Source organism: Ursus arctos, unplaced genomic scaffold, assembly GCF_023065955.2.
Source record: "Ursus arctos isolate Adak ecotype North America unplaced genomic scaffold, UrsArc2.0 scaffold_7, whole genome shotgun sequence".
Lineage (NCBI taxonomy): Eukaryota > Metazoa > Chordata > Mammalia > Carnivora > Ursidae > Ursus > Ursus arctos.
In genome coordinates this window covers 39,726,645-39,754,485 of record NW_026623089.1, presented here as the reverse complement: position 1 = coordinate 39,754,485, position 27,841 = coordinate 39,726,645, and the positions used below count along the sequence as shown (strand labels likewise).

At 56.7% G+C, this 27,841-nt stretch overlaps 1 protein-coding gene across 4 annotated transcripts in view; it reads right to left on the bottom strand.

The window, feature by feature from the left end:
- ARHGAP22 (Rho GTPase activating protein 22) overlaps nucleotides 1-27,841 on the bottom strand; it is a 136,542-nt gene that overhangs the window by 3,384 nt on the left and 105,317 nt on the right. Inside the window, exons 4-9 of one of the 4 annotated variants that reach the window (XM_026481525.4) lie at nucleotides 25,284-25,460; nucleotides 7,545-7,752; nucleotides 4,513-4,645; nucleotides 3,618-3,691; nucleotides 2,863-2,984; nucleotides 109-1,015 (exon numbers count right to left, since the gene is read on the bottom strand). In XM_026481525.4, coding sequence (XP_026337310.1) covers nucleotides 109-1,015; nucleotides 2,863-2,984; nucleotides 3,618-3,691; nucleotides 4,513-4,645; nucleotides 7,545-7,752; nucleotides 25,284-25,460 — 1,621 coding nt within the window. The remainder of the gene's footprint in view (nucleotides 1-108; nucleotides 1,016-2,862; nucleotides 2,985-3,617; nucleotides 3,692-4,512; nucleotides 4,646-7,544; nucleotides 7,753-25,283; nucleotides 25,461-27,841) is intronic. The other 3 variants (XM_026481527.4, XM_026481526.4, XM_057308847.1) reach the window with 3 other exon arrangements.

Genomic DNA, 27,841 nt, shown 5'->3' with positions numbered 1-27,841 from the left:
GGCCGACTACCCAGGGCCAGTGGTGCCCTGTGAGCTGCTGGCCACAAGGGCTCTGCCCAGCCCCAGGGGTGCCAGCCTCGCACTCACCCCATGGCTGCAGCCCTTTACCTTTTTATACTGGTCTCGTACTCAGTCCTCTGCCGGCACAGCTCCGCCCTGAGCTCCGTGACCAGGCCCTGGAGAGCCTCGGAGCAGCGGGCATAGTCCTGGGTGGGGCTGCCTGGGTCGCTGGGCTCGCTGCTGCTGATGCAAGTGCCCACCTCGTCCAGGCCGCGGCCCAGGTCTGGAGATCTGCGGTCCTCGCTGCTACTGGGGAAAGGGGAAGGCTCGAGGGCCCCCTCGGTGTGCAGGGAGCTGCAGGCAGACGAGTCACTGGCCCGGCAGGCTGTGCAGCTGCTGACTGAGCCTCTGGCCGATGCCTCGTAAGAGGAGGCCCCGGACCACGCTGTGCTGGCCACACTGGGGGTGCTGGGAAAGAGGCCGCTGGGCGGGGGCACATTGTCGTAAGTGGAGAGTCTCTGCGAAGAGCCTGAGTCCTTGAGCCGTTCTCCCGAGGAGGCCCGGCGGTGGCCGCGCAGGGAGGACAGCCCGTTCATGAGCCAGTTCCCTCCGGAGGAGAGGATGGGCACTTCCAGGGATGAGCTGCCCACCTTCGGGCTCCCCGAACGAGACCCTGACTGCCAGAAGGAAGACTTCCAGTTGGGCAGCGTCTGCACTTTCTTCCCAGGGCTGGTGGCGGCAGGGCTGCCTCGGCTGCCCAGGCCCGTGGGGGAGGTTCTAGACAGTGCTGCCACAGTGGCCCCATCCAGAGACGAGGTCCTGTGTGATGGCAGACCAGGGCTGCTGGGGCTGCTGGGTTCTGGCTGGCCGTCCCTCGGGACCTCCTCGGAGCCCCATCCCACTGTGCATGGTGGGCCCCCACGCGGGGAGGTCGGCACTTCCTCAGCCCTCGGAGTGAAGAGTTGGCTGTGTTTGCGGATCAGGACGGTCATCAGGTGCTGGACCAGAGAAGTGCCTGCCAGGAAGAGAGAGTGAGAAAGCCTTGCTGTGAGGTCTCCAGTCCGGGCTCTCTAGACCAGACCCAACCCAGGGTGCCTGCAGTCTGGAACCACCCTGCCCCTCAAGAGAGGACTCAGCAAAGCTTGCCATCTGCCCTTCCACAGGACAGGACAGCCACCACACCCTCCGAATCTAGCACAGACAGGAATCCTGCCCAGGAATCCCCTTCCGCGAACACAGAGGGGGCACTGTGCCTCCAGCCCACTCCGTCCCACTAGGTGTGGGGAAGAAGCAGGCACCATGCCCACAGAGGCTGCAGGGCGAGCCAGTGGCAGGCTGGCACTGGAAACCGGGACCTAGACATCACAGCCTTCTCGGCTGCCCCATGTCACTCCCTTGTACTGCCAATGAGGGCTGTGCCTGACTGTCCACATTCTGCGGGGCACAAGGCTCTGGGTCAGGGACAGAGATGTCTTACAGGTGCAAGCAGACACACACATACACACGATCCCACACACAGTCACAACACACGAATGTACACAGCCCCCAACATGCACACCTGCCTTCCCCCCACCCTACACTCTCTCTCTCTCTCTCACACACACACACACACACACAAGGACAAACATTATACCTCTTCTCCAGGCCACGGCCCCTGAGATGCAGCCCGTGGTGCCTGTGGTTCCTGCCACTGGGGGTTGGGGCTCAGCACAATGGGACAGACCATGGTACCTATCCTCGTGCCTTGTTCCCTCCTGTTACCCTCCACCAAAGACCAGAGACTGGGAAGGTTTCTAGGTGATAAAGGAGGGGTGGGTGGGTGGACCCTCCTGATAGAGGTAACTAAGAATCCTGGAAAAAATTAGGAACCCTTAGCCAGAAAACTGGGTGAAGCAGGAACTCAGTGTTTGCTGTTCGGCATTTGTTCAACCTGGCAGGCTGAGAACCTGGGGGCCTAGGATGGGAGACCAAGCTAGGCAGGCCAAGGGGGGGATCTGAGCAAGAGTGCCTCCCCAAGAGCTACACCCTAGGCTTGAGGGGACACAGAGCTCCACAGCCCTCCCCCACACTCCCATCTCTCCCAGGTCATGCTCGGCAAGGGATGGCAACTCCAGCCTCAGCTGGCCTGGGGCCAGGGGCAGCAGCTGCAGCTGGCTCTGTGCTGGGTGAGTCCTCGCCAGCCTCTCCACACCTCAGCCGGGACGGCTGTGGGGCTCCTGTCTGTGGGCAGCAGGACTCCCACGCTAACGCCTCTGGGACAGTCTTCCACGGGCCTCCGAGCATGGGCTCTAGCTTCTGGACCAGCCTGTACCCGTGCCCTTTGGTAAACCTGGCTGACAGTCCCCTTGCCTCTCCTCAGTTTCCCCATCTGTAAAATCGTGCAATAACCACGGCATGAGCTCGTGAAGCCGACAGTGTGACACAAGTCGGCGCTCCGAGAGGCCGCAGGCAGCTGCTCTTACTGTTTTTTATCATTATTTACTCCCCAGGGTACGCTCTGACATCCAGGAGCCTGTGACAATTACTTAATAACATTTACTTAAGGAAAGCAAAAACATCAGTGTGTATTCAAGGGCAAGGACACTGACCTCTTCCATCCCCCAGCCTCTCCTGCCATTCTAATTGCTCCCAATGACCCCATCCACAGGGCAAAGTTCCTTTTCCTTTCATAGCTGGACCCCATGGGGTCAGGGAGGGGGAAGGGAGGTGGTCTGGAGACCCCTGCCAGGTCCCCCGGAACACAGCCCCCTCCCACCAGCCTGGCCCTGGGCTGGACTGATGCAGAGCGATGCTTCCGAAGATGCGCCTGGGACCAAGGGGAGACCAGACCTGGGCAGCACCCAGCACCGCCTCCACCGTTACCTTCCATGATGGTTACTGGGTCTTCTATCTGTGGCCGAAGTATGTTGGGTCCAAAAACGGTTGCCAGGTTCTGGACACTCATCTTGTTGACATTTGAGTGAGACTGAACTTCATCCAGAAACCTGTACAGTAAGGAAGAAGCAGCTGGCGGAAAAGCAAAAGCTGATGCCAGATCTGCTGGGAGCTGCCTGGCCTCCATGCCCAGCCGTGTCTATGCATGTCCGCGGCTGCTGGGCAGAGCCAGCTGCCCCTGCCAAACTCAGAAGAAGGCAGAGCTTCCCCTCTGAGGGGTAGGAGCCAGCCATCAGAAGTCGAGGCCGGTGGGACAAGGGCCCATCGTCAGTGTGGAAGCAGGACACACGACTCTCCCGCCCGCAGTGGGGGCAGATGCTCAAGAAGGCCCAGACCCCTCAGGCGTGGGGCTAAGTGAGGGCCGCCCTGCCTGCCCTCGGAGTCCAAGCACCTGGGTTGAGGCCACTGTGCTCGGGAGGCAGACCCTTGGGGGAGGGGACAGCAAGAAGCACCCAGAGAAGGCTGAAGGGACACAGCGTATGTCACCGGGGACTATGTACCACTGTCAGCTCCCACGGGGACCGTAAGCTCCATGATCGCAGGGGCTGTGTTCTTTTATGCCCCTCGCTGGCTCCATCAACACGTGGGGAGGAGTGTGGGGGGGAGAATGCCCGAGGCCCCCTCTGTGAAGGGAGCTGAGCCAGGGCGCAGGGATGGGAAGCTCCCTGTCCCTCGTCACTTACTTGCAGATATATCTGAGCAGGTTGTAATTGGCCAGGGGAAGGCTGCTCACTTGTTTAGCCAACTCCAGAGTCCCCTTGGGATTGAAAGAAAAAAACAGCATTTCAAAGGCCAGCAGTGACACTCCAGGTCCTTCTGCTGGAGGGAGGGCTGGGAGCGGGGGCAGGAATCAGAGTCCAGACCTCCAGCCAGGTCCCAGAAGGTACCACCACCTCCAACTAAGCCAGCCTTGGGGAAGATCTACTTTTGGGGAACTGATGTGAAGGGTATGCCTCTGCAGGGCTAAGGAGGAATGTCAGGGCCACGGCTCAGCACACTTATGGAGGCACAAGTATTTGCCAGGTAAAGACCCCTCATCTCCCACAGGGCCAGGAGGTCGGCAAATAGTCCTTCCCCAGCCAAAGCCAGCTTAGGGCTGTAGGCAGGCACTGCAGGAGACGGGGAGGGTAGGTGTGGGAGTCCTCTGTCCTGGAAGCAGTCTCAAATTCTTTTGGGAGGAGGCAGGATATAAATAGATGAAAGGTCTGGTGGTTTCTGAACCCTGTGGCTGGCCTGGGTAGCACAGCAGGAGTCCCTACCATGTGGGGGCCCACACCTGGGCCCCAGGCACCCAGAACCATGACTGGAACTCGGTCTGCTTTGGGAGGTCGCTGCCCCTCCCGGAAACTGAGGCCTGCACACAGAGAGGACCCTACGCAGACAGGGCGCTCTAGGCACCCTCCCCCACACAGAGCGGGGTGCTCGGGACCCCGCTTCGCCCAGCAAGAGGTTCAAGGCCTCCCACCTTACAGAGCAGGCTGGAGGCCACGATCTATTGGCCACAAAAGTCACCAAACATCTGTCTGTGCCGCGCTCCAAACACCCGCCTCCCAGGATGGGTCCCCAGGAGCCACTAACCTCCCCCTCGTCCTTGGTGAGCAGCTGGGCACAGCTGAGGAAGTCCTCGTACCTGGCGAAGGGGACCACGGGCTCGGGGAGCTCCCGCAGGTAGAGTTTCAACAGAGAGGCCACCGTGTGCACGTCTGTTGTGCTGTGGGCAGGGGGACATGCATGAGGCCTGGGACACCAGGGAGCCCCAGAAGTGGCCAGCACCCTGGGCCACTCCCCCAGGGGCAGCCTCCACTCTCACGTCCACATGCGTGCTCACGTGTGCACAGTTAGCCAGGGAACTGGAGAGTGAAGGGTCCCCTTCTGCCGGCCTGGTGGTCACCCTGGGGTCCTCTGCAGGGCAACGTGAGAACGGCTCTGCTCCCAGAGGGGGTGGGTGATGGGGAGACCGAGCTTGCTCCCCCCACCCCCAGACTGGCTCACCAACGGAAGGGGTGGGGCCACGTCAAAGGTATCTGCCACGCTGGCCTGCTGAGCTCCTGGAAAGAGCAGGAATCCCTGGGCACTGGCCATTAGGGACCGGGCAGGTCAGAGGTCAGGCCCTTTCCCTCAGCTTCGAGGTTCCTATTCACATTACAGAAGCCTGGGCTTCTACGTTCATCACACTGTTTTCAGCACCCCAGTGCCCTGCCTGTCCACTCGGAGGCCTCAGTCTCCTGCACCCCAGCTTGGAGCTTCCCAGGCTGGTTTGCCCCCGAAGGAGGGCAGCAACCCTTGGCCTATTGGCCTCTGGGTTCAGGTCCTGGTCTGTGGTCTTGGCACCTCTTCTAAGCTTGCCTTCCTGGATGGGCCTGGGCCTTAGGTATTTCATCTGCTTTTCTAGGACCCTGGATTTAAACCCTGAGCCTGTATCTCCTTCATGGCACACACTCAGGAAAGATGAGCCTGGGGCCGGGAGAATGTGGCTGTGCCATTAAGGTGCCACCTGGCCCTGGCTGTCCATGGCTGGTCTGAGTTAAGCCTTTGGGTCCCTTCTGGCTATGGCATTTGGGATTCTGGGGATCTATATACCCATATATACTTCAGACCCACATACCTCAGGCCTAGTGGCTCTCGGTCTGGTCTGGCCGCGCAGTCCCTGTCTCTGCTCCCCTTACCTTCTCTAGCCGGGCGTGCTGCTGCTCTATGGCTCCACTGCCTTCTCCCAGGCCCCCTCACCTCCTTTGCCAACACGCCCCACTTTCTGGGTGCTCACAGCCTCTGGGGAGCCCAGGCTTGAGCCCAGTGCCCCCTCCCCCCCAGCCCTGTGGGTTCAGTGCTGGCCACTGCAGAAGCTAGAGCCCTAGGAGGCTGGGGCGAGGGGCAGGAAGCAGGGAGGATCTGCAGGCTTTTCCGGGGAAGATCTGGACAGTAAAAACACAGAAGTGTGGCCAAGGGCCTACTGATAGGTCTCCCCTTGGTGGGGGAGGTGAAAGGTTTTCTGTCCTGGGCAATGGACTCAGAGCAGCCCTTCCACACTTCTGTTCTGCCAGCCTCGCTGGCTGGAGCTCCACCCTGGCTCCTCCTCCAGGCCCTCAGCTTTCAGTGCTGGGGGTGGGGGGGGCCTGGGAGGCCTGGCCCTCAGCCAGTGCAGCAGCCCCAGTTCACAGCCCCCTGCCCCACAGGTCCCTGCAGTCAGTCCTTTCCAGATCCTCTGCCCCACCCTAGTTTAGGGAGCCTGGCCCAGCACCAACTGCCTCACCTTCTTTCCTCCCTGCCTAGAGACACACTTCCTCTTCCTCTCCTTCCTTCCCTACTCATGGCAGAGCCTCTCCCTTTAAACAGTGGCTTAAGGCTTTTTCTTGGTACTTCTTGAAACCCCCCTCACCACCCTCCGCTCCTACACACACCTGCCCTAATCCAGGCACCCTACCCCAACACCCAAGGAGAACGTTCTGCAGCCCACAGCTCTGTGGGGGCCCACCAGCCTGTGAGCCCCTCTAGGGCAGGTGCCGTCACCAGTCCCGCTCCCTCCCCCAGGATCAGGCTCACAGCTTGCGGTGGAAGGGGGCTGGGTGCGCAGGCAGGGAGGGCAGCCCGCGGGTCCAAATCAGCTTCTGCCCTTACTGCAGGTGCGGCTTGGAGAGAGGTGGCTAACCCGAGAGCCTTAGTTTCTCTGCCTGCTGGATAACGCTTCTGTTCCTCGATATCTCTTCTTTCCTAAGAGCAGACCTCCCCCAGGAATGGGGTCAGTCCCAGGCTCCGCATCTACCGACAGACTCTCCTGGCTGCGGTGGTGGGTCTTGGCAGAAGCTGGAGGCACGAGGGTGCTCTACCCCAAGAGAAGAGCTGGGAAGGCCAGGGCTACCGGCAGGGACCCATGGGTTTACCCTGGAGGCAGGGGGCAGCCTTGACTACGAGGGCAGATCTGAGAGGAAAAGGCAGCTCCATGGAGGCCAAGGTTGGCTTACGCAGGAAGAACTTCCTATGAAAATTGCTCTATGATGGGTGGGGTCCTGTCAGGGAGAAGAGGCCCCAAGTAGCCCCACCTCCCGGGTCATACCCCTTGGGCTCTTCAGTGAAGTTGACTCTCCCCACACAGTGCAGCCCTGGACCCACGAAGCCCCAGTGATGGGTTAGGACAGACACTGGCTCCCCACCCCTGATACCTGAGAGAATGGGGGGCTCCATCTTGCCACTGAAGGGGCCTGGGCTGGGTCACCCCGAGGAAGCAGAGACGAGAGGGAGGCCCTGCAGGAGGCCTAGAGTCCCAAATGGAACCCGCAGAGGCCCTCCTTCTCCCCTGCCTGGGGTGGGTTTGCAGGCACCCACCAGGGAGACAGCCTGCATAGACATGCGTGCGCCTCGTCTGCGGGAGGCTCTCTCCCTGAGAGGGGGCCCGGGGCTGCGGCAGTGATTTTGTGCCCATGGGGACAGTGGCGGGGGTGGTACTAATTGAGCACATGTGCCACTGTGAGGAGCCATGCCACCCACCCTCGTGCTGCCAGGCTTCGTGGATGCCAGCCCACCTCTGCGCCCTGGAGCTTGTGTCCTGGGAGGAGCCCCTGCCGCAAGGAATGGACAGGTGATCCCATCTCTGCTGCTCTCCGCCAAGAGCTCACCTGTCAAACAGTGGCTTCTCCCCACAGTCGAAGGAATCCTGCAGGTCCCTCACCAGGTTGGCCTGGCCGGGCATGCGGAAGAGCCCCTCCTCGGTGAGCCCACGCTCCCGGATGAAGTCCACACACTGCTCCACCAGCAGGGGGGCCAGCCGGGGGCCATACTTCCGCTCATGATGGACTGTGTCTTCCAGGCGCTGCCCAAAGATCCCTGAGCACAGAGAGGGGCTGGTCACACCCTCAGCTATCCAGCTCAGCAGTGGGGGAAGGGTGCTTGGGACAATGGGGGGCAGGGGTCGCAGTCAGGGCAGAAGTGGCTCTTTCCTGAGGGGAGCAAATCCGAATCTGGGAGGGCACACACCAGACAGCTGGACCCTGGGCCACCTGGGACAGGGAGCAGTAGAGCACAGCACGCAAAGGCCTGTCCAGCGCTACAGAATTTGTCTAAGTCAGAGGAACCTTTAAAGGGCCCTCGGAACAGGCATTGTGCATTTTATTGATTGGTTTATTTATGCAACACTAACCTTCAAACAGGAGTGGCTTACATTTAAAAACCCAGGACTAAGGACACTAGAATGTTCTTAGCGGCACTCTTTGCAATCCCTCCAGATGGGGAACCACCTAATTCCCGTAAGCAGAATGAGCAAGTATGTCACTGTCTACTCATACTGTGCAGAACCAGACGGCGATAAGAACGGAGGGTGAACAGCTCACACGACAAGACAGATGACACACTGATGTGAAAACATACTCATGGCTCAGCACCACTGATCCTTAGGGAAATGCAAGTCAAGCCACAGTGAGGAACCACCTCGCAGCCCATTAGGATGACCACTATCAAACAAAAGCCCCCAGAAAGCAGCAAGTGCTGGCGAGGATGTGGAGAGACTGGAACCCCTGTGGGCTGTTGAAGGGAATGAAAACGGTGCAGTCACTACGGAAAACAGGAGAATCACCATACGACCCAGCAATTCCACGTCCGGGTAAATAACCAAAGGAATCAAACGCAAAGACCTGAACAGACATCAGTGCATCCATGGTCGTCGTATATTATTCACAATTCAAAAGGTAGGGAGCCCCTGGCTGGCTCAGTTGGCAGAGTGCTCTTGATCTCAGGGTCATGAGTTCAAAGCCCCAGGTTGGGCACAGACTTTGCTTAAAAAAAGCAAAGCAAAACAAAACAAAAACCAAAGGTAGAAACAACCCAGTGTCCATCCACAGATAAATGGATAGAGTGTGGTACATACATACAATGGAATATCATTCAGCCTTAAAAAGGAAACTCTGAGGCACTACATACAATGTGGCTGAATCTCCAGGACATTATGTCAGTGAAATAAACCAGCCACAAAATGACAAATACTGTAGGATTTCACTTATGTGAAGTACTTAAGAATAACAAATTCCTCAAGACAGAAAGGAGAACGGTGGTGGCCAGGGGCTGGAGGCTGGGGGGATGGAGAGCTACTGTCTAATGGGGATGGAGTTTCAGTTTCACAAGACGGAGCTCTGGAGCCTGATGATGTGACATTTGCTAATACTGCAAATATACTTAATGCCTCTGAGTTGTACACTTAAAAATGGCTAACATGATAAATATTATCTTAGTTCTGTTTTACCAACAATTTTTAAAAGTTAAAAAAAAAAAAAGGGTGCCTGGCTGGCGCAGTCAGTTAAGGGTCCGACTCTTTATTTCGGCTCGGGTCTTGATCTCAGGGTCATGGGACTGAGCCCCATGTCAGGCTCTGCACTCAGTGCAGCGTCTGCTTCAGGCTCTCCCTGTCTCTCCCCTGCCCCTCCCTTCATGCATGCATGCATGCACCCTCTCACTCTCAAACCTTAAAAAAAAAAAACCCAAAACTGTGAGCAGAACCCAGACCTAGAGTACACACTGCATGACTCCATCTGTGTAACGTGCAACACCAGATCAGGACACGGTTACCCTCGCGCGTCAGTGACTGGACGGGATCCAAGGGGCTTCTGGGGAGCTGGTAGTGCTGATTCTGGACCTGGGCACTACTTACCCAGCTCTGTTCACTCTGAGAAAAATCATTAAACTGTACAGTTGTGATTTATACACTTCCTTGTTTGCTACATTTCAATAACGTTTGCAAAAAAAACAAAACAAAAAACAAAAAACAGGAAGAGATCCAAAGCATTTAATAGAGGACAAGAAAGCAAGTAACAGATAGCGGGAGAGAGGAAGAAGCAGAGGAACTCTAGACTGAGAAGGCCTATGACAACTAAATATACAACTGGCTGAGAGGTTCCTGGCAGCCCAGGCAAAGAGTGGAAGCAGCTGGGGTCCATAAAGCTCTCTCTCTCTCACAGCGAGGGTAACAGGAGAAACACTTCTCGCAACCCTAAGCTCTACAAGGACTTTCAAATGCCCAACATCTTCCATATGCATGTGCGATGCAGAGACCTTCCCCACAAGGTGGCTTTTGGGGTGTGCCAGAGGCATGATGCCGGAGCTCCATTCTGTCCAGGCATGTGGCTACCAAGACCGAGATGGTGAACCAGTGAGGTCAGAGTTCAATCTCCCCTTGTCACCAAGCAGTGGCAGGACTCCGGCACATACTTAGCTCCCCCACACGGCAGCTAGTTTGAAACAAGATACATCGGTCCCTAATACAGTGCCTGGCATAGAGCAGGACTCAGTCGTTTCCTTCTCCCCCTGCCTGACCCAAGGACAAAGCACACAGAATCTGAGGCGTGAGACTTCTCCCTTCTAGAAAACATGCCCATGTGGAGTGCACCCAGTGATGCCATCAGTGCTTTAGGGAGCAGTGTGTGCATGCAAGTGGACTTGTGTGCACGTCCGTGCACGAGTGTGCATGAGGACAGGGTGCTGACACAGCAAACACGTAGCGCCTGCGGTGCTGGGTGCTGCTCTAAGCACTTTCCGGACATCAGCGCATACGGTTCTCACGCAGCCTGACAACTGAGGGCCTATTACTGTCATCATCACTATCAGCACCATCCCCATTCTTCAGACGGACAAACCGAGAGGCAGGCGACTTTAAGAACATGCCCAAATTCAGTCAGCCTGGCAGGGTCAAGGTTCAAACCCACGCAGGCTGGCTCTGGGCCTAGAGAATGTTCTAGGCCACACTGCTGCTCCCCACCCATGCTGGTACCTGGATACCTGGATACTACCCACCCACCAGTCCTGCTTCCCCTGTTTCTCTGGTCTTCCCCAGTGGTTCCCAAGGACATGGTCACTGGGCAGCAGGCAGAGGTAAGCAGGGACTACAATGACACGAAAGGAAAAGCTGTCAGCCTTCTGGGACTCGGGGGAGAGCCCAGTGGCCCTGCCCACATGGGTGGGGCCTGATGGGCAGTCAATAGCGTCGAACACAGGGGCTGAGACTGCCATGAGACTGGCATGGTGGCTGACTGGGGCAGCTCTGAAGAGCCTGAATGAGGCGTCCCCAGGGCCCGCCACTAACAGCATCCTGGCCTCTCTGTCCAGCCTGAGAGCTACCTGGGCTGGTCCGCGGACACAGAGCCACTGTTCCCTGTCACCTCACTCAGGGTTCAATCACCTATACTCAACAATGGGCCACGTGGGGCCAAATGCTCTTGTTTAGCTAGTGTGATGTGTGAACCATCTTAATATTACTTAAAATCACAGGATTTTAGGGGCACCTGGGTGGCTCAGTCGTTGGGTGTCTGCATTTGGCTCAGGGCGTGATCCCGGAGTCCTGGGATCGAGCCCCACATCAGGCTCCTCTGCTGGAAGCCTGCTTCTTCCTCTCCCACTCCCCCCTCTTGTGTTCCCTCTCTCGCTGGCTGTCTATCAAATAAATAAATAAAATCTTTAAAAAAAATTGCGGGATTTTATATAAAAACCTGGATTTCCAGCTTCTCTTGAAAAAAAGCCACAGATCTGGAGGCACTAGGCTGGAATGCCCAACCAGCAACATTAGCAGCGTCCAACGGCATCTGTGCCTGTGATAGCCCATCGCCTGGCACCTCTCCCCAGGCCTCACCATGCCCTATTGCCTCACACCCAGCCCAAACTCCACTCATGTGGCTCTGACAGGTATTCACCCCCTTTTGCTTTGACCTCCATGGCACAGACATCCCCCAGGGGTACTGCGGTCAGGATGAAGGAGGAGAGGGGTCCTGATTCACAAGAGGTAGAAATGGGAAACCATGCCTGTCACGACCTGAGGCATTTGCTAGGACCTCACATGAGCGGGCAAAGGACATACAGGGGGAACTGCTCACGAATAGAGGGTCCCCAAAAGGGGAGGGGACTAGCCTGGCAGTGCACCCTCAGTGCCTGCCTCCTGCCTCCCTCCCCACTCACGCACACGTCCCTTTCTTGTCAGCTCTGCCCACTCCTCGAGCGCCCTAAAGGCGTATGTTTTCCTGCTGCCCGGCCCGCGCACAGACCTCTGCCTGGAGCTCCTCTGCGGTCTGTGCAAATCTCCCATCAGCCCTTGGGAACAGCTCAGATGCCCCTGCTCCGTGAGCTGTGAGCCCTGAACGCTCCCCTCTGCCTGCGTCCCCACTGGGAGCCACCCCTCTCTGCCATTCCCAGCTAGTGCTGGACTGGGAGCAGAGGTCAAGGGGCACCGAGTGACAGAGTGACAGAGTTCATGCACTCACCTCCCCACCCTGGGCTCACAGGTCACTGAAGGCCACAGTCAGGGAAGAGAGACAGGAGAGGAATTCTAAAACTCCCGCCGGAGACCCACAAGCCTCCTCTAGGCTCTAGCCCCTCCTGCTCGCCCACCTCCTGTCCCCAGGACATCCGCCGTCCTTCTGTCCGTCTGTCCATGCACCTTTCTATCCGCCGCACTTGTGCCTCGGCCTGCTCTAGGTCGTGGACGGCCTCAGCGCCGCCAATGGCTGGAGACACGCAAATCCTACCGGGGCCTAGTCAGCTGAACGCCCTCTGCTGCCTCCCTCCTCCCCACCCAGGAGAAAATGCAATGTGGCAGGCAGGCTAGGCCCCGCCCACACCTCCCCCTGGGGTGCAGACCGGGGCCAGAGAGAGGGCAACTGCTTCAGAGCCAGCCCCCATCTCTGAGGGCCCCCCCCCCCAACCTCAGCACAGCCAGGGCCTGCCCGTGAGACCTTCCTCACCACTCACCCCGCCCTGCCCTCCTAGACGGGACCGGGAAGTCCAGGGGGCCCAGGGCGCTTCCAAATAGAGGCGATTTTGGGGACGAGGTGACATGGACACTGGGGTATAAGAGTGCGTGGGAGGCAGGCATGCGGGAGTGGGGCGCAGGAGCAGAGGCCCCAGAGCAGGTCTGGGTGGGGGTCTGCCGTGGAGCACAGGGGTTGGAGGATGGGCTGAGGAAGCATCTTGGAAGAGGCAAGGACCAGCCGCTGGAGTGAGAGCCGACCTCCTATGTTGCGCAGGGGCTTTGGGAAATGGTGACATTGCCCCAGAGGCCCTCCAAGTGCTGAGCCTGGTGACAGGGCTGGGCTAGGGGTGGGGGTGGAGACAGAGGCAGGTGGTGGTCACGACCGAAGGCCGTGAAGACAGACTCTGAGCCGACCTGTGCACTGGTCTGGGTGTACAACCCCAGCGGAGCTACTGAGGAGAGGTGTGGCCGCCTTTCCTGGGCCTCGGTTTCTCCATCTATAAAATGGGAGAATCATACCTAAGATGCTGCCCTGAGGCCCCGCCCAAGGCACCAGCAGGCCTGGGACAGAGCCCACATTCCCAGCAGGGCTGTGGGGAGCCTGGAGGGAGACTTTGTGCAGGCTTCAGGGGCAAGCTGCCCCTCACCGCCCTCTGGGGGGAGAGATTTTGTGGAGTACCTGGGAAAGGTCACTCCAGCTCAGCCTAGTAGGGCCTCTTTCCCAGCGGTCCTCCTGCAGGAGACCACCTGCACTCAGGCTGCAGGGGCCCTTGCCCACCACTCCTCTCGCCAGGGTCTCTCGCAGAGCCGGGTAGGGCTGGGAGCAGCCGCACTCCACTCCCTCAGCCCTCCTGGCACATCTCGGAGGGGGAGCCTTGCCAAGAACCAGTTCCAGTAGGTTTGTCAGATCCCTGGAAACCCAGCCAGTGTGCGGGTTCCTCGAGGTCCCAGCCCACGCTCTTCACAGAGCACTGGCTCTGCCACCAGAGAGGAAACCGGCAGAGGCTGCCTTTCCCCTGACCAACCTGCTGACGGGCTCAGAGCCGGGCCGGGCCTCCCCTCCTGCCAGCTCTCCCTGGCAAGACCCCACTCTCACTCCCCTCTCCCCAGAATTCCACGCAGGAGCAGGAAGTCACGGGCCCCAGGCCTGGCAGTCAGCTGGCTCGGATCCCTGTCCTGGATGACCTTGGGCACAGTCCTCAGTCTCTCTGCCCCTTGGCGGGGCTGTGAGCCGCCCTGGGAGGGCTCACCCTGCAGGCCCACTGCAGCAGGTGCTTGATACCGGTAGCCTTCTCCTGACCCAGGACAGCCGGCCCAGGGCCGTGGCTCTGTCAGCTCCGAGGGCCCCAGCAGGAGAGGGAGGCAGCCCGTGTTCGCTCGGAGCTGATTCCTGAGCGGAGACTTCGGGCCTGTTCTGGCTCTCCTGGGGCTCTCTCTGGTTGGGGGACTGCAGGACCGGGGAGGGGGCCAGGCCACAGTCAGGGAAAAGACACAAGGAGGAAACCATTCTTGAATTCTCTCCAGAGCTTCAGACTTTGGGAAATCCCTTCCCGCTCTCAGCTCCCCTGCCAAGGTTTGTCACCCCACCCTTCCAGGGCCATGCATGTCCCTGTGCCTGGCCCTGCTCTAGGTACTCAGAGCTGCCCTTGGGGGCGGGGGGGGGGGGGGAGGCTGAAACCAACAGGCTGACAGCAGCCAGAAGACAGAAACACGGCAAGAGGCAAACATCACCTCGGCCGCGGGGGTCCTGCCCAGGGCGAAGGATCCCTCTCCTTGTGGCAGGCTGCCCGACGCCCCAGCACAGTGGCCTTCCTGAGGCCCAGGGGGACAAACGTGGGACGAGCACTGGGCTTGGAGTCTGGAGCCCGGGGCTCCCATCCCGCTCGGTCCCCTCAGGAGTGGCGGGGATGACCCTTGGCGGGTCCCCGCTCCGCTCCCGGCCGCCACGCCGGGCACAAGATACGAGGGGCGTGCGGCCTCGGCCTCTCGCCGCGAACACGCGCGCGCCCCGCTCCCCCGGCCCTGCGACCAGCCGCGCGCCGGGCACCCCGACCCTCGCGCGCTCCCCGCAGCGCCCCCGCTGGACGCGTGCGCCGCGCCCTCCTCGCCCGCGGCCGGCTTCGGGCCACCGCTTCCCCGCACCCGGTCCCGCGCTACCTGGGGCGGCGGGCGCGCAGCAGGCGGGCAGGCGGCAGGGCGGCCGCGGGCAGGCGCAGCACCGGGAGAAGGCCCGCGCGGCCGGCATCAGGCCCATGGCGCGCCCGGTGCGGCGGCGCAGGAATGCCCGGCACGCGCGCAGGTAGCGTCTTGCCCGCCGCCCGCCCCGGGGCCGGGACCCTGGAGGGAGGGAGGGAGGGCCGCACTCGGAGTTCCCGACGTGCCACGCCTGAAGCCGGCCTCGGGAAGGGCTCCCGTGCCGGCGTCTCACCCGCTTTCCCCGAGTGCGCGAGGATACTCCGGGGGAATGAATGCCAGCGGCAGCTCCCAGCCAGGGTCCCTTCCTGCGGGGGCGCCGAGGACTCGCTCTAGCAGCCCCCGTTCCCCGCAGGCTGGGAGGCAGGGGCTCCAGGTGGGGAAGCGGAGGCCCAGGATGCTCAGGTAATTCATCTGGGTCACCCAACGGTGGGGGGGGGGGGTGTCGAGCTCGGATCTACAGCTGGGCTCCTAGCTTCAGAGCTGGTGCTTGGGACTTCCAGTTGGGTGTCTTGTGCAGCCCTGAGAGCTGAGTATCAGTGTCCCCATTTTACAGACGTGGCTGCTAAAGCCTAGAGCAGTTATATAATTTGCCTGAGGTCACACAGCTAGCAAGTGGACAGACCGTCCCTCCAGACCTAAATTACCTTTCTGCAGAGATGCGTTCTTTCCGGGGCAGGATGCTGTCCCAGTGAAATAAGCCCATGATCCCACACTCAAAGTCTCAAGAGTGGGATGGATAGCAGCCTCAGGGAGAAACCAGGAGGATCCGTGGAAAGCAAAGCAGAGCTGGGGGCTTTGCAACACCAGGCAGGAGGAAGAGAGGTCCACAGGAGCCTGGGCGCAGAATTCTGTAAGGGAAGGGCTTAGGGGAGCCCTGCGGCTGGAAGGGGTGGGGGGCTCATCCCAAAGCTGAGTGCGTGGGGCAGGGCCCCTCTTCTTGCTCTTCTAAGCAGGGCTGGGGCTAGCATGAGGCAATATGAGGCACTTACCGCAGGCGCAGAATTTAAGGAGGTGTCAAAAACTTAATGAGATAAATATCCTATTGCAATATTTTTAAAAATACAAATTAAATGCAAAAGAAAATCCATGATGAACGAGTTATCAGAATTTTAAGTAATGACAGGCTCCAGCCCTGCTCTTGCACAGACTTCACGAGTGCCTCACCCTAACCCCATGGATCCTGTCTTTATTTAAAATGTTGATATTTATCATGGGTGTTGTAGGCTAAATAATGATCCCCCCTAAAATGTCCACATCCTAATCCCTGGGACCTGTGACTGTGTTACCTTACCTAATAAAAGGTACTGGGTGGACATGACTGAACTAAGGATGGCGATTATACTGGGTCATCCAGGTCGGCTTCAGAGAAGGGAGGCAGAGGGAGTGCGACTACAGAGGAGGTAGTGACGTAAGGGGTGAAGCGGGGACCTCAGTGATGGGGCCACCACCAGGGAAGGTGGGCAGTGTCTAGAAGGTGCAGAGGCAAGAAACAGGGGTCTCCCAAGAGCCCCCAGAAGGAACAGACCCTGCCAACACCTTGATTTTAGCTCTGTAAGACTCAGTTCTGACTTCTGACCTCCAGAACTGTGCGAAGATAAATTCTGTTGTGGCAATCTGTCGAGCAGCAATAAGAAACTAACATAACGGACTTTTTGCACTAATTTTCATTTAAAAAATATTACAATAAAACGTTTATCTTGATTACTGAGTTTTTTGGTGCCCCCTTCAATCCTGAGGCTCCCTGGTCCCGGCCCAGAGGCTAGTGTGGGGGTGGGGGCTGGCGTCCTCCTTAGCCCTGGGTTGTGGGGAGGGGCTCAGTGTGCTCCCTTCCCAGAGTTCACCAATACAGGAAGGGAGGAAGGGCATTTCATGATGCCAGTGAGGGCCACAAGCCCAGGAATGCCCTGCCCTACACCTGCCAGAAAAGCCCGGAGCTCCCACGGCCCAGGGACCCCCTGGGTCTGGGCCCTGTCCAGCTTAAAGAGAAGGGCCCAAAGGCTCAGGGAAAGGCACCTACTCTGGGAGTAGATGGGCCCTCCCAGGGGACACGTGGGCTCTGGTGCTGACTTGCTTTCCCCTCCTGAGCTTCGGTTCTCGCACCTGTGTGGGAGGTACTTGTTTGAGAGGGCAGACCCTCAGCTTCTCAGCTTCCTGGCTATCTCTGAAAACCCACCCCTACCAGGCCCCACAACTAAAAATGCCCCCCGCCCCCGCCGTGGGATGGGGGTCACCCTGGCCAGGGCATAATCTGGAGCTCATACGGCAGTGCCCATTGGAGTCCAGAGCCTTCTACAGGAGGGCACCTGCCCACTTCCATCCGTCTGGGGAATTTGGGGGGGCGGTGGTAGAGAGGATTCTGGCAGGTCTAACTTGACCACATGGGCTGTGCTAGGCAGTGGCTGCTGGTCTGTGAGTGGGACAGTTACTGTGCTACCAGAGAGCGCCAAGCCCCAGACTCCCGCATCCAGCTGCCCAGGCAGCCCTGTTCTGGTTGAATGACAAAGAGACCCCTCAAACTCAAATGTGTCCAAATGGAACTGTGGTCTTGCCCTAACCTCTCAAACATGCTGAGTCTCCTCCTCTTGGTTAATGACAGCTCTGTCCCCAAGGCCTCTCGGGAGGACCTCTCAGAGCCCACCTGCCAGTCCCCCGCTGGCACACCCCCATCCAGGGCTTGTCAGTCCTACTTTCAAAACAGACTCAGAACGTGGTTACTTTCACTGCCACCCACCAGAGTGAAAGCACCCTTGGCTCTTGCCTGGAGAAGCCCGAATATCTGTGTCCTGGCTTCGCCTCGTCATTGTCCCTGGGGAGGGGTCAGCAGTCAGAATGGCCCTTTTCAGCTGTAGATCAAATGCCATCATTCCTCAGCCCAAAGCCCTCCAATGCCCCCCCTCCACCTCCGCCTCCACTTGGAATGAGAGCCTAAGTGCCTCCTACAGGGCGCAGGAGGCCTGGGCAGCAGGCTCCGTCCCAGCAGGCTCTGTCCCTCTCCTGAGCCTACCTGCCTCCATGAGGGTTCAAGATCACATCAGACGTGCTCTGCTGGTTGCCACCACACCTCCTGGCTCGCTTTCTCACCTCCCAACGCTCTTTGAACGTCCTGCCCTCATCACTGTATTTAAAACCGCTGTTTGCATGTCTTATGATAGCGCTCACCACCTCCTAACACACAGGTTTACAGAACGCGGGCCCAGACCAGCAACACCAGCGGCACCTGCCAGCTTGTTCAAAATACAAATTCTCGGGCACCACGTGAGCTGGAAGCCTGCGGGAGGAGCCAGCCGTCTATTCTCAGGGGCCTTCCTCCGGGTGACTCTGATGCTAGCGAACACTTGAGAACCACTGCTCTGGGCCTCCTGATTTACTTTCCTGCTTAGTGGCCGCCTGGGGAGTGGGGTAGAAGCTCCCTCTGATCTCTCTTTTGCCCTGCCAAGTCCCGGCCTGCAGAGGGCAGATGTTCTGTGTTTGCTCAATGAGTCAGGGCTACTTAGCACTGAGAGTGTACCTGGGTGACTCAGTCCTTTAAGCGTCTGCCTTCGGTTCAGGTCATGATCCCAGAGTCCTGGGATCGAACTCCGCATCAGGCTCCCTGCTCAGTGGGGAGCCTGCTTCTCCCTCTACCTGCTGCTCCCCCTGCTTGTACACTCTCACCCTCTCTCTGTCAAATAAACAAAATCTTAAAAAAAAAAAAAAAGAAATCCACTGTTATGAGCATTTTGCATAGATCTTCTCTCTTAATTCCCATGACAATCCTTCCAAGAAGATACTCTTCTTCCCATTTTGCAGAAAAAGACACAGAGAGGGTAACTGGCATACCCAGGGTCACAAAAGCAAAGGGCAGAGCCAGATCACATGAGACCACAGCCCAATGCTGAAATCTGTGCTCACTCTGCCTCCTCTCACCCATCAGTGCAACTGGTGTCACCAAGCACCTTCCCGTGCACACCAGACCCACCTCTGAGGGCGTGCAGTCCTCTCCAGATACCCATGCAAGCACCTGCCAGATGCCAGGCAGCCCTGGCTACTCTGTGGGTCCCTCCTCTCTCCTCTCACAGCAAGCTGGCTAGGAGCTGCTGCCTCTGTTCCTAGAGCTGGTCCCAGAAGTCCAGAGATCCACAGGAGAGCGTTACCCTCTTCACAAGATCAAGTTTTCTGATCCATGAACATGGGATGTCTTTCCATTTATTTAGGTCTGTTTCAGTTTCTTTCAACAATGTTTTGTCACTTTCAGGGTAGTAAGTTTTATACTTCTTGTGTTACTTAGTATTCTCTTTTTTTAAAAGATTTTATCTATTTGAGAGAGCAAAAGAGTGAGAGAGAGAGAGAGAGAGAGAGAGGGAGAGTGCACATGAGCAGGGTGAAGGGCAGAGGGAGCAGACTCCCTGCTGAGCAGGGAGCCTGATGCAGGACTCGATCCCCGGACCTCAAGATCATGAACTGAGCCAAAGGCAGACACTTAACTACTGAGCCACCCAGGCGCCCACTTAGTATTCTCTTCTTTGGGATACTACTGTAAATAAGTTGTCTTAATTTCATTTCAGTTTGCTCATTACCCCTGAACAAATATACACTTGATTTGTGTGTACTGACTGACTTTATATCCGGCAGTCTTGAATTTTTTATGACTTCTTATTGTTTTCTAGTGGATTTCTTAAGATTTTCTGTACATGAGATCATGTTATCTGTAAATAAGAGATACATTTACTTCTTTCTTCCTTTCTAATCTGGATGTATTTTATGCCATTTTCTTGTCTAATTGCTTTGGCTAGAACTCCAGTACAGTGCTGAACAGAAGTGAGAAAAGTGAGAATCCATATCTTCTTCCTGATCTCAGAGCAGAAGGAGCCACTCTTCCTCCATAAGTATGATGTTGCCTGTGGGTTTTTTGTCGATACCCTTTATCAAGTTGAGGAACTTCCTTTCTATCCCTATCCCTAGGCCCTTCTATGTTTTTATCATGAGAGGGTGTCAGAATTTATTAAATGCTTTTTCCGAGTCTACTGAGTTGAACGTGTGGTTTTTGTCTTTTCTTCTACTGATGTATTACAGTTGTTGATTTTCAGGTGTTAAACCACCCTTGCATTCCTGGGGTAAATCTCCTTTGCTCGTGGTACGATCCTTGCATATATCGCTGGATTCAATTTGTAAGCATTTTGTCGAGGAACTTTGCATCTAGACCCACGGAGCTGTTGGTGCTCCAGTAATACTTCTCTCCCTGTGCCGTACCATCAGCCTTTCACATTGGCGTTTTATCTTCTAACTTGAAAAAACAAAACAATAACAACAAAGCAAACCTCTTTTTACCTGCCTTCCCCTCCAGCTACTGTCCCATTTCTCTTTCCCTTTACAGCAAACATCTTGAAACAGTTGGTTATCCTCACACTCCAAGTCCCCTCCTCTTATCCCTTCTCACAAACCCACGATTCCCAGGCTTTATCGCCAGCACTCCACCGGAACCACAGGTGCCCAAGTCAGTGGGGGAACTGTGCTCAGTGTCCATTCTCTTCTGGTTGATCTGTTGACAGTGCATGTTGTCACTGCTCCTTCTTTCCTAGACATTCTCTTCATTTGGCTCTGGATCCCCAACTCACTCCTGGCTCCTCTCCCTTACTTCTGAGCCCCCTCTGCTGGCTCCTCCTCAGCCCCTGACTTCTTACCTGGGAGCAGCTCAGGGCTCAGTCCTCATCCTCTGCTGTCCCTACACTTGCTCCATGGTGTCTCGTCCAGCCTCATGGCTTCAAATCCCATCTATGTGGCAAAAGCCTCCAAATTCTCTCTCCAACCCAGTCCTCTCTCCAATTCTCTCGACTTTAATGTTTAACTGCCTGCTGGACATTTAAATTTAAGTCTTTAACAGGTATCTCAGATTAAGCCCCAGTGTGATCTCTCAATCTTCATTCCAAACACTGCACTTCCTGTGGTCTTTCTCATCTCAGTTAATGGCTAATCCATCCTTTCAGTTGCCTAGATCAAAACGCCTTGGGATTACCCTTGCCTTTACTCTTTCTCTTATACCTTTCTTCCATTCCAGCAGGGAAATAGTACTACTTTTACCTTAAAATATTTCAAGAATTCAGTTACCTCTCATCACCAATACCATCCAGGACCAAGCTGCCATCATCTCTCACTGGCATTACTGAATAAGGAACTGATTTCCCTGTTTCTGTCCTCGCCTTGTTTGCTCTATTCTCAACACATGGCCAAAGGAATCCTGTTAGAACCCAAGTCAGGCTCTGCCATTCTTTGTTCAAAACCCACCCATGGCACCAAGGTACTCAGGAAAAGTCCGTGTCACCATGACGACAAGGCTCTACTGATTTATTCCCCATTGCCTCTCTGACCCGTTTCCTGCTCTCTTCCTCTCCGCAGACTCTGCTCCGGGCACACTGGCTTCCTTGCTGCTGTTCCAACATGGACACTGCTGCCTCTGCTTTCAAAACTCTCTGCCCAAATATGTGTGTAATTCACCCTTTCATCTTACTCAAAGATCATGAAACTCTGTCCCCCATCATTCTTGCTTGCTCTCCCCACCTCATCTTTCTCCACTGAGTTCATTGTCATCTAAACTGCAACAGGCTTCCTTATCGTACTTGTTCCCTGGTTTCTCTTCCAGAATGGGCACTTCATGAGGGAGGGCAGGGACCTTGTCTGTCCTGCTCCCTACCGTATCCCCAGCCCCTAGAACACACTCCCAAGTGAATGAATGACTGGCGGAATGAATGACTGACTGAATGAATGAATGAATGCCCGGACAAGAGGTACCACAGTCAGGGCCACCTCAGGGCAGGCCATCAGCGGTAACAGGCTCCACTGACCCTGTGTGTGTACCCCCGCGTTTTCTCTGTGGGGACAGCCGGGCTCTCCCCTGACTGCAGCAGGCACACTGCCCATTCCCGTCTGTCAGAGGTGGCCCACTCTTGGCCAGAACAAACATGCTTGAAAGGGCTCACGGACTCCGTGATTAACAGTGAAAGAAGCCTCCTTTCTAAGCCTCCTTTCCAGGGGAAGCCAGGCTAATAACAGCTTTGCCAGGAAAGCTGCCGAGGCTGACTGCGCCCACCTGCGAGTGCCCATGGCTTGCCCAGACATGTCTGCCATGGCTAACCCCTGGGATTTCTGCGTTTCCTCTATGCTTCGGGTAGAAAGCAGATAAGCGCCTTTGATGATGGTTCCTGTTTTAATTCTTACTTTCTTCAGCACGCAGCCTGAGAAATTTGATAAACGCTGGGGGGGGGGAGAGGGATGGATCTGGGTTCTACGTGGGACTCTGCAAAGGGTCCCAGTTGTGCAGAAGCACAGAGAAGGAGTGGGGGGAAGGAGGAGGTGAGAGAAAGACAGAGAGAGACATAGACTTGTGGCCGGAAGCCGGCTCCCTGTGTAGACCGGCTGTGCCAGCATCCTGCGCGGTCCGAGTCAAAGCACGGCAGCGTCTGGGCTCACAACACCCACCTTTGTTTCTCAGCTTTGCTCCCTGAAGGGCTGGGTTATCTTGGGCAAATTACATAGCCTCTTCGGCCTTTAGTTTCTCTTTTTTTTTAATATATTTTATATATTGAAATATGTGTACATCCAGAAACACACTTAAGGCATACGTGTACAGATTACCCATTATTGTAAAATGAACGCCTGTGGAACTAGGACCACAATCCTGGCTTTTATGGCATTCATTTCTCGGTCTTTCTTTCTGCAGCCGCATGACCTATCCCCGAATAATAGTTTCCTTCTGCCCTATTTTCAACTTTCTAGAAATGGAATCATACCTACAGTATGTTACTGGGCCTCCCTAGTCCCTCGATATGTTTTTAAGATTCAGGCATGTTGCCAGGTGGGGCTGTAGTTGATTCTTTCTCATTGCTGTAGGGTTTCTGCTGCGAGAACAAACCATCTTTAGTTATCCAGTGTGTTAGCGTCAGGCCATCGCAGGGAAGGCTGCTGGGAACACGTGACGTGTATACGTCACGTGCACTTTCTTATTTTATTTTTTTTGGAGAGAGAGAGGAAGAGAGAGAGAGCGCAGGCGGGGAGAGGAGCAGGGGGAGAGAGAGAATCTCAAGCGGACTCCACACTAAGTGCAGAGCTGGATGTGGGGCTCGACCTCACGACCCTGAGATCAGGACCTGAGCCAAAATCCAGAGTCGGACCCTTAAGTGACTGCGCCCGCCAGGCACCCCTGTGTGTGCAGATTTCCATCCGGGAGGAGTGTAGCAGCGGAGCTGCTGGGGCCTAGGTGTGCATAGCATCGACTGTCGCAGATGCTGCAGGTATCCCCAGCGAGCCGCGCAGGCGCCTGGAGCTCTCTGTCCTCGTCACCCCTGGAAACCACCCACCTCCTTCGCGGAGTTTTTCTGGCGGGGGTAGTGCTTTCACGCACACCTGCCTGATCACTAGTGAGGCCGAGCGCCACTGCCTGTGCTCTCTGGTCACGAGCGCCTCTGTTCTGGTGAAGGGCCGGTTCTGGTCCCCTGCCCGAGCCGCTGCTGGTGCCTGTCCCTGCGTTACTGACGTGCAGGAGTTGGAGGAAGCCTCGCGTGTGCGGCAACAGCCTCTCCCACCCTGTAAGCTTGTCTTGTCATTTTCCTAATCTGCTTTTTAAGAACAGATGCTCTTCATTCTGTGGAGGACAATTTATCAACCTTTTCCTACAAGATTAATGACTTTCTGGACTCCTGCAAACAATCTCTCTCTGCCCCAAGGTCACGAGGATGTTCTTTCCCCAGCGTTCAAAGGCAGCACCTGTTATAATCAAAGTCCAGCCGCACGAGGGTCTGTCTCTGGGCTCTACTTCGTTCCGTGGGTTCGGTTTCAGCCACTCTGCACTGAAGGAAGTCTGTGGAGGCTGCAGAAATCATGGGTGGGCTCGGGTCTGGGGTCAGAGTTGCTGCAGTCATCAGGGGCAGGGAGGCCGTGGCTAACAGCGTGAGGCTATCTGTGACACGCAGGAGAACACCTGACTTGGGAAGTTCTATCGACTCTTCTCCATGAGGACTTCTGGCTCCAGGAAAGGCGGTCGGGCAGGCCCAGCCAGCAATGGCAGAGGAGAGATGGCGAGGCGAGGCGTGAGGAACGGGCTCGGCCTATAGGGCACCCAGGGTCTGCAGATGGGCTCCGAGCCCCGCAGGGGAGCTTCCGCCCCCGCCTGTACACCACTCAGACACTGTGTGCAGGAGAGAAGACATCCACGGCTCGCATGGTCACAGGCCAGCAGCTCCTGGTCCCCACACTCAGCAGGGAGTTTGGTGGCCCCAGCCCGGCCAGCATGGCGACCCCTTCTAAAAGCTCTTTCCTGATGACTGCAGAGGGTCACTAACCTACAGCGACAGCAACCGCACGGCCGGGGGCCATCCTTCCTTGTTCTCGCACCCCATGTCCCTCAACAAAACCTGGCGGCCTCCCTGCAGAACACACCTGCTGCTCGCCTCTCTTCACCGTCTCCTCCACTCCCACGCCAGCCCGGGCCCCCGTCACCCAGGTCTGAGGGCTGTCTCAGCCTGCTGCGTCCACGCTTGTCTCTCGATGCTCCACCCCTCACGTGGCGGCCAGAGGGCCCTTTATAAATCTGAGTCAGGTCTTGTCTGTCTCCTGCTCAGAGCCCTCCTTGGCACCCCATCGATTTAGAACAGAATCTGAGATCCCCACCATGTCCCCAAGGCCTCGGTGACCTCTCATGCCTCACATCCTCCACTCTCCAGTCCTACTTCCTCAGACCCACTGGCCTTCCTGAGATTCCCTCTGTTCATATCACTCATTCCTACCTCAGGGCCTTTGCACTGGCTGCCTCCTCCACCTGAATGCTCCTCACCCAGCATTCCCCTCGCTCTCCTGGCCACTTCATCGAGCTGGCTGGGCTACAGCATCTGACACAGCATCCCCCATCCTCCTACTGAGCTTTACTTCATTACATCTCTCTCTACTCGACGTGATGTGGCACCTTTACTTGCCTGTTGTCTGTCTCCCACTGGACAATGGATGGGGGGGCACGGGGGAGGAATCTCTATTTTGTCTGTCACTGAACTCCTAGCGCCTGGAATACAACTGGGTACGCCTCAGACACCCAAGAAGTGTTCTTAATCAAGGTGGAAGCCACTGCTGTCACATCAGGACCCGGGAGCAGGCTGTGTGGGCAGCGCAGGGGCCCCATGTGGCTGCAGCGAGGCACGGCAGGGGGAAGGACCTTGGGCCTAGTACACCCACCTCACGACCGCCTACTGCCCAGCAGGGCTCTGGGTGCACGCCCCTGCCTCAGGATTCTCGTTGGAGGAGGGCACGTTTTGGAAAAGTGGCCCCGAGGCCCCCTGCTGCCACCCCCCTGGCACTCGGGAGGCGTGACTCTTGGGGGCTGGCAGCACACGAGGCTGGCACGGCCCGCCTGCTGTAGCCAGTGAGCCCCGAGCGAGAGGGGTCCTGCAGGCTCAGGGCGGCGTGGGGGCATGATTACCTGAAGGCAAGGGTTCTAAAGAGCGAGCATGCGATCTACGGGCAGTACCTCCGCCACGGGGGGCCCAGATGACCCGGCGGATGGCCTGCACCCAGTCCTCCATGTCGCGCTGGGAGCTGGCCAGGAGCAGGAGCGCCTCGGGGCTGGCCGGCACCTTCTCCCGCTCCCCGGCACCACCTGCAAGACAGGAGACACAGGCTTACTGCAAGGACCCCGTGTGACGGCAACCAGAAGGCGGATGCTCGCTCCCACAGGGAGCCTCTTCTTCCCTGCGGTGGGAGGAGGCCGCCTCTCCCAAACCTGTCCGCAATGGCCAGGCTTCTGGTTCTGTTTTGGCAGCAACCCCCGCCCCCCGCCCCCCTCCCCGGGCCCACCTACCCCTTCCACGCTTCCTGGGGCCCTTCCAGGTTTCAGTGTTGTCCTTTGGTCTTTGCTACATTTCCACATCAAAAAGGAAATCATCAGAGCCCCCTGGCTGGGAGAGGTGCAGAACCCAGAGTAGCCTCGCTCTATAGTTTGTTTTAAATCAGCTTTCCACCTCCTAGGCACGCAGTGCAACTTCACCTCATGCTTTTAACTTAGGCTCTGACATTCCAGCCTGAGGATGAGACCTGATTGTCCGTAAGCAGTAACCTTACCGAGGGTTGCTATGACACCAGCATGGAGCAAATGCTCCAGAATTCTCCACCTGCGCCTACTCACAGCTAGACAGTGGATCGTTACATCAAGGCAGAAGGTGGGAAAGCTCAGACCAACGCTCATTAAGTGACTTTTTCCCAGTGGTTCTTACATTTTCATGTGTAAATGAACGGATCTTGGACGTACACAAAACCCAGTTCCACTGAACTTTATAGGTGATTTAAGGGATGTTCGAGAACGATCTCGTCGTTGTTCGTCCCCAACATCCTGCAATACGTATCTCCCCCACGTGCCTGCTCCCGGCCCCAGAGCCCTAAGCAGGACTGTCCACACTGGCTGTGAGTCCCCGAGACCCGGGTTCTCAAGGGGCTGGGACAGCAGTGAGGGAGAACTGTGAGACCCAGGACACCCCCTGCTAGAACCCGCAGCCCCGGGACGGAGACCAGACAGGAGCAAGCGCTTCCCGAGTACTTGGTTCCTGCCTGGGGCTCTTCTAGAAGCTGCAGACACGTAATTGGGCAAAACTGACAGACACACCAGCCCTCCTAGGATTCTTTCATCTCCACAAAGGCTCTGTGGAAGGAGGTACTACTGCTTTCTGCATTTTTAGACGAGGAAAGGGAGGCACAGAGCGATTACGGAACTTGCTTGAACTCACACAGCCACTTCGTGGAGCCTGGGATTCCAAGTCCCCCGCTCTGGGCTCTGACCCACCCCACGCTCTTGTCACCCCTCACAGACAAGGCAGTCTGCAGGGGTCGGTCTGATGCCGTCCCGGCAAAGCCCCCAAGGACTAGGAAGCGGAGGAGAGTGCTCTGAGAGCCAGAGCACGGGTGGGGTGTGGCCTCACTGCGGGGGCACCGAGCAGGGCTGGCCTTCTGGAGAGGCCGGTGTGGCCGAACACTCAGGAGGGTGGCGAGCAAGGAGACAAACTTGCTGGGACCCCAGGATGCCTTCTGCACACCCAAGCCCCATCCCCGCGGGGCAGCAGGGCTGTGGAGGCGGAGGGGAGGGGAGCCAGGGGCGGAGACAGCAGAGCCCGAGGCCAGAGAGGCGGCACTCATGGCTCGGTGGGCTCCTAAGGTCATTCCCAGGGGTGTGGGCGCTGCCACTGAGGCGGGAAAGCGGGGAGAGGAAGCTTCCAGAAACCACAATGAAGCTTCTCTACCTTCCCTTCTCTGAACCAGTGTCTCAGGATGACTCAGAAGAAAGAGATCTAGGACTCCAGGGATTTGTTGTAGTTACTTGCTTGTCCTAAAAACTCACTTTTGTACCTAATCTTGGCTTCTCGTTTTAAATTCTTTTTCCTTAACAGAGCCACTCAAGTTGCATAAGCTTCATTCAAGTTCCCACCAAACTTGGATCCATCCTGCCCAGAGGTCGGCAGGTGCTCTCCTGCCCGGTGGGCCCCTGCCTAGAGTCCTGCCCTCCTGACGCTCTGGGCCTGCACGTTTCACTTTCCGTGTATGTTTATTCATGCATATTTTCATTACCCATGTTCAACTTTTTAAGAAACAGCCGCTGCTGATTTCCCAAGTGAGGGCACCATTCTGTTCCTGCCGGCAGGGTACCAGAGTTCTAGAACTCCACTTCTCACCAGCACTTGGTGTGGTCAGTCTCACTCTTAGCCATTCTGATGCGGGTGCAGAGGGAGAGCATCGTGTTTCAATTTGCAGCTCCCAAATGACGAATGATTTTGGACATCTTTTTATGGACTTCACTGCCATGCATGTATCTTCTTCAGTGAAATATCAGTTGAAATCATTTGTCCATTTTTGAAATGGATTGTTCATTTTTTCCTTATTGAGTTTTGAGAGTTCTTTATATATTCCGGAAACAAGTCCTTTATTAGATCCACGCTCTGCAAATACTTCTCCCTGTCCAGGCCTTTTCTCTTTGTTCTCTTAAGTGTGTTATTT